The 12079-nt window shown below is 51.6% G+C and overlaps 1 protein-coding gene across 1 annotated transcript in view; it reads right to left on the minus strand.

The window, feature by feature from the left end:
- Positions 1-873: 873 nt before the first annotated feature.
- Positions 874-12079, minus strand: part of plagl2 (pleiomorphic adenoma gene-like 2) — a gene marked incomplete at its 3' end in the record, with an annotated part of 24525 nt that continues 13319 nt past the window's right edge. Inside the window, exons 2-4 of the mRNA XM_084479595.1 lie at positions 3339-3517; positions 2675-3205; positions 874-2350 (exon numbers count right to left, since the gene is read on the minus strand). Of these exons, the coding sequence (XP_084335721.1) occupies positions 874-2350; positions 2675-3012 (1815 nt within the window). The 5' untranslated portion in view covers positions 3013-3205; positions 3339-3517. The remainder of the gene's footprint in view (positions 2351-2674; positions 3206-3338; positions 3518-12079) is intronic.

The following is a 12079-nucleotide window of genomic DNA, read 5'->3' on the forward strand; positions in this document are numbered from 1 at the left end:
TTCTGTTTAAAAAAGTGCTTCTCTTTAGGAACAACGTGAATAACGTCCATTTTGAACCATTTTAGTTACCATTCGTTTGTGACTGTTTTTGTTTGTGTTTTTTAAGTGAGTGCAGTCTATGTATGTGTATGTAACAGCAAATAATCAATTACTATTAAACAATTAATAGGTCACTTCAAAAGGAAAGGTAATATTATTATCATTATTATTATTGTTGTTATTATTCCTTTTGGTTTGGCTTTAGGCTGGAGTCCAGCGGGTGGGGGGTCGGTCTGTACCCCCCCCCCTGCTGACAGGAGAGGCTCCAGAAGGCCTCAACACTGGAGAACATTCTAGGATGAGCACACATTTTGAAAAGCAAAAGTAAAATAATTATAATTCAACCGAAATATCCACTTCAAACTATTTTTTTTCTGGGTCACAACAAGACAAAATTATCTTCACTAAAGTTTATCTTTTGTAGTTTTATGTTCTATCATATTATTACTTTGGGAGTATGCAGTACCACACGTAGGCCCACTCCACCCGCCCGCTAAACTAGTGAATAAGGAGGGATGAGATTAAGGGAAAAATATATGGAAGTAAATGGGTTAAAATATCATTATAGCTAAATAAAAAAAAAGGTATATAAAGAAAGCCTAAATATAAGCTGCTTCAACTGGTTTCCACCTCTTACTTTCTTCAAGTAAAACAAGGGATTAGCCTCCTCCAAGGCCCAATCAAAAGCTTTTGTGTGCTCTCATCAAGGCTTCTACGTGTTCAGTCAGTTTTTATTTTTGTAATTTAACCATTCAAATTTTTGGGCCTTTTCATAATCCAGGCCTTTGTGACGGAGCCCAGCCTGGAGGGTCTGGGCTGGGGGCTCCCGGCCGCTCACTGGAAGGCCTGGTGGAAGCGAGGCAGGGTGGTGGCACTGAGGCTGGAGCTGAACACTGCTGGCAGGGGGTGCAGGGATCCGAGTCCCAGACCCCCCATGGAGCTGTCCTGAGGTTGCAGTTGCAAAGAGGTAATAGGCACCGTGGCGACCGCTGCCGTCGCCATGGCGTGAGGATCAGTGGTGTGCAGGGATGAGGAAGAAGAGGAGGAAGAGCAGGAGGAAGAGGAGGGAGCCACTGATGAAGTGTAGCCCATCACCAGGCCTCCCGTGCTCATGGGGGCGCTGTAGGGGGGGAGGTTGAGGGGCAAGAAGCCCAGCAGGTGTGAGAAGTCCATGTTAGCAGCACACAGAGACTCTGCAATCACTGTGGGGCTCTTGGAGAGAAGGGCCTCCCCACCACACAGCTCGTCCCCCAGGCCCGAGCTGGGCTCCAGGCCGGCCTTGGGGGGCGAGGCAGCAGCGGGGTCGTCTGCAGAGTGCAGCGGCCCGGGCAGCCCGCTCTGCAGGTCCATCAGGAAGCTCTCCATCTCCACTTTCAAGGGCTTGTCCAGCAGGTATGAGGTAGATCCCAGCTGGTACTTGGGAGCAGGCTGGGCATGGGGCTGCTGCTGAGGGGGGAGAGGCTGGTGGTGGTGGTGGTGGGAGGGCAGCGGAGGTGAGTGGTGGTGGTGGTGGTGGTGGTGATGGTGGTGGTGGTGGAGGGGGTGGTGGGGGGGCTCCATGTGACAGCCCATGCCCATCACAGCAGACAGTGAACCGGGCATCAGGGAAGGGTGAGGGTGACCCACCCCGGGGTTGGACATTGCCTGAAGGTGATGGGGGTTGTACATGCCCATGGGGAAGGGAGTGCCACTGGGGAAGGGCTTCCCCATCATGGGGTCTTTATTGGGCCCCATCCCACACATCATGGGGCTGAGCTCCTCCTTGATGGAGCAGGGCGGCGACCCGGAGCTCAGCAGGCCCAGCATGTCCGGAGGCTCCGTCTTGATCCTGAGCAGCTCCTGCGAGTGACTCTTCTTCACATGCCGCGTCAGGTGGTCCTTGCGGCCGAAGCGCTGGGCGCAGTACTGGCACAGGAAGTCCTTGCGGCCCGTGTGCACCACCATGTGCCGGCGCACGTCCTTGCGGGTGTAGAAGCGGCGGTCGCAATGGTCGCAAGGGTGCTTCTTCTCCTTGGCGCCGCCGGAGGACTTCCCCGAGTGGCTCTTGAGGTGTTCCAGCAGCACGGGCGTGCTCTCGTAGCCCTGCAGGCACACCTTACAGGTCAGGTCCCCGGCGGTGGCCGAGTGCAGTGCCACGTGGCGTTTGTAGCCAAGCTTGGTGTTGTAGTGCTTGCCGCACTCCTCGCACTTGAAGGCCTCTTTGTTGGGGTCGTGGGTCTGCAGGTGGTTCTTCAGGTGGTCTTTGCGGTGGAACATCTTCTCACAGAACGAGCACTGATGGGTCTTCTGTGGCGAGTGTGTGGCCATATGCCTGGGAGGTGGAGCACAGAGACATAGAGATGACACCACGATGTGAGGAGATTCATGGTATTATAAATAATGTATTTTCATTGCTTGCTGTGCGATTTCTATAAAGTCTGCCAACAAAAAAGTTTTTTATATTAACTAAAGTTATCAGGTTAATTATTATTGTATATGTATGACTACAGAAGAGTATTGTGGCCATACTAGAAAATAAGTGAGGCTTCATATCAAAACACAATGATCATGTCATGTTATTTTCTGGCTGGGCCCCAATACCTCATTCTGTAGGAGTGGTTAATGTGTACGGGCCATGGGGAAGACTTCTGGGTACCTGAACAGTTTGTATTTGGAACTGAAGGCCTTGGGACAGTGTGGCTGGGAGCAGTGGAAGGCCTTGTCCACTGCGTGGCTAAAGGCATGCAAACGAAGCTTCTCCTGCGATGCGAACAGAGCCCCACACACCAGACACTCACTGCCGCCGGCGGGCCCTCCTAGTGCCGCCTCTCTCTCCACCTGCCTCTTCCCCCTCTCCCTCTCAACGCCCCTCTCTCTCACTCTCTCTGGCTCCCTCTCCGACCTCCCCAACAGCCTGGCCGTGCTCCGTCTCTCCCGCTCCTCCCTGGTCAGTGTGGTGATATGGTGTGAGGCATCGGTGGCAGCAGCTGCCATGGCAGCACTAGAGTGCCGCTGCCATGGGACCCCGGCCGTGCCTCCGCTGTCCTCCAGGCTCAGTGTGGGTCTCTGGCGCCGTCTCCCAGTGAGACTCAGGCCCCGCGGTCAGGCACAGGAAGTGAGACTCAGGCCCCGCGGTCAGGCACAGGAAGTGAGACTCAGGCCCCCGGTCACAGGAGGGCTGATGTTCCTGGACGGGGCGGGTGGGAGTATAAAGGTAAAGAAAGAAGCTAAAGTGTTTCCTGTATGAATAATGATTGGACCATCAATATTTTATTTTTTTTCCAAAACATTTCTATACATTTATTATGAGGAAAACGTACCTTCTGTTCCAATGTCCACTCTTCTAACGTCTCCAAGCGGCGTCCTTACGCCTCTCACTCTCTCCTCCACTCTCCTCCTTCTCCTCCCTCTGGTGGCTCTCTCGGTCCAGCCTCCTCACCCTGGCCCGACTGCCATGGCTGGCGGTGAGTAGGAAATACTGCCCTGCATATTTAATTTCCTAAGGGCAACAAGAACATGTAGGTTAAGAAACATACTTCACAATGGGGAATCATTTCAATTGACCAATTGACAGGCTACAGCATTGTACTCAACAGCCGTCTTGACTCTCAATGTCCCGTTGAGGAAGCCTCGTTCAGGGGCACACTTTAGTCACTAGGGGGCGCTAAATAACAACTGTGGCTAACAACACAGAGGAAAGGTTGGTCAAATCAATCTTTAATGTCAGCCATCATCTGACGTCAGTTCTTTGGTGTCTTCGCTCTGACTTCAGATCATCCCTGCGGCAGTGGGCCTTCTAGTGTGAGCACATGTTAGCACATGTTAGCACATGTTAACTAAGTGAAAAACAGTCCTGTATTCCACAAACCCTGAAACACACACACACGCACGCACACACACACACACACACACACACACACACACACACACACACACACACACAACCCGTGTGTGTGTGTGGGAAGGAAATTGTGTGTTTTTACGGCACAAATGAGCCTTCATGAAGCTGTGTTACAAACTGACACCCCAGGGATCCCATCAAGCTCCATAGCAAACCTTCGCCAAACAAACACCATGCAGGTCGTGAATGAGCAGTAAGTTTAGTTTTGGAATTATTTTTTACTTATTTACCCTCACTGACCCACGCGACCCGCTCCTAACTAACCAGCTAACCCAGAGGTGACCCGCTCCCAGCTAACCAGCTAACCCAGAGGTGACCCGCTCCCAGCTAACCAGCGGTGAGCCACTCCTAGCTAACCAGCTAACCCAGAGGTGAGCCACTCCTAGCTAACCAGCTAACCCAGAGGTGAGCCACTCCTAGCTAACCCAGAGGTGACCCGCTCCTAGCTAACCAGCTAACCCAGAGGTGACCCGCTCCTAGCTAACCAGCTAACCCAGAGGTGACCCGCTCCTAGCTAACCAGCTAACCCAGAGGTGACCCGCTCCTAGCTAACCAGCTAATCCAGCAGCCAAGCCCAAGGTGGGCGACCACACCCTTCTTATTGTCATACGGACACACACACACACACACACACACACACACACACAGTCCAAACTCACCAATACTTTGTTCCCACATGGACAGACATGTCTTTGCTCTTGTACCAGAAGGTGTAGTTGTAGCGGAGTCAGCTATCTGATCCATTGTATTTATTTGTGTATGTCTGTTTGTTAACTGTATTAATGACAGTGTTTATGCATGTTTAACCATATTCACGTCACATTCACTTTAAACATATCCACTCACTTGAGGGTGTGTGTATGCCATCACCACTCTGTGTGTGCCTGTGTGTGTGTTGATGGTGGTGCCTAAGAGGAGGTGACAGCTGTGGCAATGTGCAGTGGTTCATCACACAGCAGGGCGAGTGCAAGAGGGTGACACCCGGTCCATTGAGCCACCTCAGGGAGCCCGTCTCTATTGTGCAGCCTACCCACACCGCACATTCCTGGCCCACTGCCGCCTCCCCCACCCACACCGCCCTCATCATGCTACATACAGAGCACATGCATTTGGTTAGCTGCTCCCGCTTGTGTTTAAAAGGCCTCAATATTCACATGCACACATGGACGCACAAACACTCTCCCCAAGGGTGGTCTCTCATGAGACACCATGAGCAACATGCTAAGTGTCTTTCACTTGTGTTGTTTCCATTAAAAGAACACCATATGAGTGAGAACTTATACAATGATATCATGTTACTAAAAAATAACAATATATTAATAATTCTAATCATACATCAATGATGTTATAATTATATTAGGTTGGAAAAAAGGTTAGAAAGTGCACATAAATTCCTCATCCCTCCTCATCCTCATCGTCATCCGCTTATCCGGGGTCGGGTCGCGGGGGCAGCAGCTCCAGCAGGGGGCCCCAGACTTCCCTTTCCCGGGCCACATTGACCAGCTCTGACGGGCGGATCCCGAGGCGTTCCCAGGCCAGTGTTGAGATATAATCTCTCCACCTACTAGTCCTGGGTCTGAGAAAACTCATTTTGGCCACTTGTACCCACAATCTCGTCCTTTCGGTCATCACCCATCCCTCATGACCATAGGTGAGAATAGGAACGAAGATCGACCAGTAGATCGAGAGTGCGGTAAAGCGAACGCAATACCGCCCCCACTGCTCCGATTCTCCAGCCAATCTCACGCTCCATCGTACCCTCACTCGTGAACAAGACCCCGAGGTACTTGAACTCCTTCACTTGGGCTAAGGAGGTTCCTACCCGAACTAGGCAATCCACCGGTTTCCTGTGAGAGTCATGGCCTCAGATTTAGCGGTGCTGATCCTCATCCCAGCCGCTTCACACTCGGCTGCCAGCCGATCCAGTCAGTGCTGAAGGTCACAGGCCGATGATGACATCAGGACCACATCATCTGCAGAGAGCAGTGATGAGATCCTCAGACCACCGAACTGCAACCCCTCCCCACCATGACTACGCCTCGATATCCTGGCCATGAATGTCAAACAGGATTGGTGACAAAGCGCAGCCCTGGCGGAGGCCAACACCCACCGGGAACGAAACTGACGAGTTTCGTTCTCTGCCGAGAACGCGGACACAGCTCTCGCTTTGGGAGTAGAGATTGGATGGCCCTGAGGAGTGACCCCCTCACCCCATACTCCCGCAGCACCTCCCACAGTTTCTCCTGGGGGACCCGGTCATATGCCTTCTCCAAATCCACAAAACACATGAAGACTGGATGGGCTTACTCCCAGGCCCCCTCCAGGATCCTTGCGAGAGTGAAGAGCTGGTCCGTAGTTCCATGTCCAGGGTGGAAACCGCATTGTTCCTCTTCAATCTGAGGTTCGACAATCGGCCGAACCCTCCTTTCCAGCACCTTAGAGTAGACTTTACCAGGGAGGCTGAGAAGTGTGATACCCCGGTAATTGGCACACACTCTCTGGTCCCCCTTTTTGAACAGGGGAACCACCACCCCGGTTTGCCACTCCTTTGGTACTGTACCAGACTCCCACGCAATGTTGAATAGGCGTGTCAACCAAGAACTCAGAGCTTTCAACTTTTCTGGCTGGATCTCATCAATCCCTGGGGCTTTGCCACTGCGGAGATGTTTGACTACCTCAGTGACTTCCACCAGGGAAATCGACGACGAACCAGCATCAACCTCGAGCTCTGCCTCCATCATAGAGGGCTTGTTAGTCGGATTCAGGAGTTCCTCAAAGTGTTCCTTCCAACATTTGACTACCTCCTCAGTCGAGGTCAACAGAGTCCCACCCTTACTGTACACAGCTTGGATGTTTCCCTGTTTCCCCCTTCTGAGGTGTCGGATGGTCTTCCAGAAAGATTTTGGTGCCAACCGAAAGTCCTTCTCCATGGCCTCTCTGAACTTCTCCCACACCCACTGCTTAGCCTCCGACACGGCAGCGGCTGCAGCCCTTCAAGCCCGCCGGTACCCTGCAACTGCGTCAGGAGTCCTCCGGGATAACATATCCCGGAAGGCCTCCTCCTTCAGTCGGACGGCTTCCCTGACCACCGGTGTCCACCACGGTGTCCGAGGGTTACCGCCCCTTGAGGAACTTAAGACCCTGAGGCCACAGCTCATCACCGTAGCTTCAGCAATGGAGGCTTTGAACACCGCCCACTCCGGCTCAATGCCCCCAACCACCACATGGATGTCAGAAAAGCTCCGCCGGAGGTGTGAGCTGAAGATCTCTAGGACGGGGGCCTCCTCCAGACGTTCCCAATTCACCCGCACTGGGGTTACCAGGTCTGTCCAGAATCTTCCTCCATTCCCTGATCCAACTCACCACCAGATGGTGGTCGGTTGACATTTCCGCCCGTCTCTTCACCGAGTGTCCAAAACATAAGGCCTCAGATCAGCTGACACGATCACGTAATTGATCGATCTTCGGCCTAGGGTACTCTGGTACCAGGTACACTTATGAGCACCCTTATGTTCAAACATGGTGTTCGTTATGGACAATCCATGACTAGCACAGAAGTCTAACAACAAACGACCGCTCGGGTTTAGATCAGGGAGGCCGTTCCTCCCCACCACGCCTCTCCAGGTGTCTCCATCGTTGCCCACGTGGGCGTTGAAGTCTCCCAGCAGAGCTACGGAGTCCCCTACCGGAGCCCCATACAGGACTCCATTCAGGGTCTCCAAGAAGGCTGAGTACTCTGAACTGCTGTTCACTACGTTTATTACGCACAAACAACAGAGTTTCCCCCCCACCACCCTTAGGCGTAGGGAGGCGACCCTCTCGTTCACCGGGGTAAACTCCAACACCGGGGCGTTCAGCCGGGAATTTATGAGTATCCCCACACCCGCCCGGCGCCTCACGCCCTGGGCAACTCCGGAGAAGAATAGAGTCCAACCCCTATCCAGGAGTACGGTACCAGAGCTGAGACTGTGCGTAGAGGTAAGCCCCACCAGATCTAACTGGTAGCGCTCCACCTCCCTCACAAGCTCCGGTTCCTTTCCCCACAGTGAGGTGATGTTCCACGACCCCAGAGCCAACTTCTGCCGCCCAGGTCTGGTCCGTCGGGACCCCTGACCTTCACTGCCACCCATGTGGCAGCGCACCCGACCGGTGGGTTGGGTGCATATAAGATGTGGGTCCTAATTGGGGTTTAGAGTTCTGTGAAGTTAACATCATTCTTATGGAATCTCATAATTCCAATTAGATTTTGAAGAAAATGTGGTCAGCTCACTATTCAAAACGGTAAAATTTGAAACCACTACACTTTGAAACCACTACAAAATACAGATGACGATGAAAGTGTCCTACAGGCGGGTAATAGAAAGCCATTTTTAAATCGCAAAGGCTGCGATATATATATTTTTAACCAATCAGAGGGTCAGAATTGAAAACACACAACCAACACAAAAATTGTATTTTACAATTCAATAGTTGAATAAAGATCAATTAAAGATCAGGTATAATATCAATTCATGCATCAATTCATCTCAACACATCGGCCTGGCACTTTAGGAACTTTAAAAAGAAAATTGCATATTAAATCGCAATCGCTATATTGGTCGAAATAATCGCAATTGGATTATTTCCCCAAATGGTTCAGCCCTCACTACTGAGGTGTACACAGAGCGGGAGATACAAGCTGCTCCCCCTCATCAACAAATGGTTCAGCCCTCACTACTGAGGTACACAGAGCGGGAGATACAAGCTGCTCCCCCTCATCAACAAATGGTGTGGGGCAGCATTGAACGGCCGTGCCCGACCGCCTGGGAGTCTTTGGTTTCTATCCGAGGATGAAAGAGCTTCCACATTCCTTTCCCCAAAGGTCAGGGGTCATCCCCTGCACTGCACTGCCTGCCTGCCGCATGCCACGGCTCCTGCATGCTGAGTGACTGCTCTGCCCCTCCCCCAGCCACACAGAGCAGGGTTTCACCCAGCTACATGCTACAGACACGCTGGTGGGCTGGGGGCGCTATGCTACGCTAAAAGGGGCTAAGCTAGGCGGCTGTGATCTCCAACAAGGCCCCGGGAAGGGACAACTCAAATATAGCTAAATATAGAAAATTAGTTCACTCTGCCAAGTTGAGGTGACAACAGGAACACTAAGGGGTAGTTGGAGTGGGAGTCGGAGGAGAATAACAACACACACACAGCCCAACAGCACCGTAATGCCGCCGGGCTCGTCAGCATCATGAGGGAGCAGGGAAAGTCCACTATTGTTTAAAGCTTCACATTAGTGAAGTACAATGTTGCAGAGTAATTAACTTTTCAACTTTTAACTATTCAATGAACTATAATATAATACAGATAATATAATATACAATATAAATATGCAGCAGTGGTAGGAGGTGGTAGACCCCAGTGAGCAGCATATAGAGAGGGGGAAGGAGAAGACCAAAGAGAGAGGAGAGAGGAGGGGGTCGCTGGAGAGACGCACAGAAAGAGGGGAGGAGGATAATAGGATAAAGGGGAAAAGGAGGGGAACAGTAGTCCCTCATCACGGTGGGTCTGTGGGCAGATCAAGTGACTCCAGAATGGGAGGTGGGGGGGCTGACAGGTCATGCTTTACTAACCACAATGACCTGCTCTGACAGGGGGGACCAGACCCAGGGGGACCAGACCCAGGGGGACCAGACCCAGGGGGACCAGACCCAGGGGGACCAGACCCACGGTCAACTGTCCCACATTCAATCAATTCACAAGAGGGATTCTTCTTCATTGGAAAGACAAAGAAAATCAAATGTTGACAACACTCGTTGATAAATGTCCTTAACCAACGTACCATCAGCTTAGAGATAATGTAAGTATTAGTATGTCAAATAAGATATTGTATGTAAAAATAACAACGGTTCCAGTCCATCCCAACGGTTTATAATGAAGGTTCATCTCAAAGACATTTGATTTAGAGATGTCACATATCTGTTCCACTATGTTTCTCTCTCTCTCTCCTCCTCCTCCTCTCTCGCTCCTCCTCTCTCTCTCCTCCTCCTCTCTCTCTCTCCTCCTCCTGCTCTCTCTCCTCCTCCTCCTCTCTCTCTCTCTTTCCTCCTCCTCCTCCTCTCCTCTCTCTCCTCCTCCTCTCTCTCTCCTCCTCCTCTCTCTTTCTCCTCCTTTCTCTCTCTCTCCTCCTCCTCTCTCTCTCTCTTTCCTCCTCCTCCTCCTCTCCTCTCTCTCCTCCTCCTCTCTCTCTCCTCCTCCTCTCTCTTTCTCCTCCTTTCTCTCTCTCTCCTCCTCCTCTCTCTCTCTCTTTCCTCCTCCTCCTCCTCTCCTCTCTCTCCTCCTCCTCTCTCTCTCCTCCTCCTCTCTCTTTCTCCTCCTTTCTCTCTCTCTCCTCCTCCTCTCCTCCTCCTCTTCTCTCTCTCTCCTCCTCCTCCCCCCCCTCTCTCTCTCTCTCTCCTCCTCCCCCCCCCCCTCTCTCTCTCTCTCTCTCTCTCTCTCTCTCTCTCCTCTCCTCCTCCTCCTCCTCCTCCTCTCTCTCTGACCCCCCCTGCCACTGTTTGGGTTGCTGTGGTGTGTTCTGTGGACCAGAGTAAAGCCTTAAGGTTCACCAGATTGGGGGGGGGGGGGGTAAGAGATGAAGAAGGCAGCCTCCTCTCCTCTCCACCTCTCCTCTCCTCCCCTCCCCTCCTCTCCTCTTCTCCACCTCTCCTCTCCTCTCCTCTCCACCTCTCCTCTCCTCTCCTCTCCTCTCCTCTCCTCTGCAACTGTTGGAGCAGGTCCAGTCTGTTGGGGGGGGGGGGGGGGGCTAAGAATAGCTCAAGCTGTGGCTTGGGGGTGTGGGGGGGGGGGGGGGGGGGGGTTGTGGACTGAGGCAGACTCAACACCTTGACTGCCACAGCCATCTCAACCAAAGGAAACGGCCACATGACACAAGGAAAGACTCCAACGTAGGACCAGGAGATGGTTGATGAATGAAGCTACTCTCAGCAGCATGGCGTCGCTATAAAACAGCCAGGCAGGCCAATGACCTACGATGATCACTGTGATGGAGAAGGCTATAGATATAGATACTGCTTACTGGACCTGACTTTGACACACTGACGTAAGCTCGGTCTGTTTAAGGTTTATGGGCTCTTTCTGAAAACAAAGAATATGTATACATCTTCAATAACCTTTTCTAAAACATAGACAGATCATTTATATAATGAATATGTACAACTTGATGAATGAGGTTCTATCTGACTATCAGTGAGACTCTGTGGCCGTTTGAGTGGTTTATAAGAAAGAGCTTCATATTAGCTATGTCCATGTCCTTGTCTTTTGACGAACAACGGACATTTGGACTATGAGCAGCCATGCCTTTACCTGCTTCCCTTTACAAACAAGGCCTGATGAAGCCATGTTACATGTTTTCTATATTTGCTTCTGATTCTATGGTTATGACCTGATGTTCTTTGGTTAATTGATATGAGCGTGTGTGAGTGATGAGGTGATGTGGAGGTGAAGCCTCTTAATCAGGTGCATGCTGGGGGGAAAGCGGAAGGGAAACAATGTTCAAACCACACGCACGAGCGTACAAACCCTTTTTGAAGCTTTTTGTTTGTATTGATTTCTTTACTTTTGACCTAAAATACATGTTGAACGAGTGGCAGCGTGTCGTCTTTAACGGACCACTCTGACCCTAACAGTCCGATTGGTCCTCCTCTCCTGCCGCTGCCGCCGGAGGAGGATGATTGGCTGAGGAAGCAGCAGCACTCCTCATAATTCTACTGCCGACGAGCAGCGACCACGAGCTACAACTACCCGAGCAACATCACCTGGCACGCCGCAGACGGCCAAGCACCCCATTACACTTCAACTTTACAAAACCTTGAATTTTCCAACACTGTCCCCAAACACAGTGTGCCAATTCCCAGCCCAGGAATCGGGCTCATTATCAGCCTCTTCCTCTGAATCCACTCCTCCTCTGCCTCCTCTCCTCCCCTCCTCCACTGGGGAACACAGTGGAAGAATGTCAAAGGATGTACTTATCCAAATAAGCTGTCTCAATTGGGCAGAGTCCGATGACTGCACGTGAGTGGTCTGTGTTTGTGTGTGTGCGTGCACATGTGTGTCAGTTTGTGGAGAAATCCACTAGGTGTACCCTTTGGGCATTCTTGCCTAAGTTTTACACCTCGTGGATTT

This window comes from Micromesistius poutassou (genome assembly GCF_964030765.1).
Source record: "Micromesistius poutassou genome assembly, chromosome: 15".
Classification (NCBI taxonomy): domain Eukaryota; kingdom Metazoa; phylum Chordata; class Actinopteri; order Gadiformes; family Gadidae; genus Micromesistius; species Micromesistius poutassou.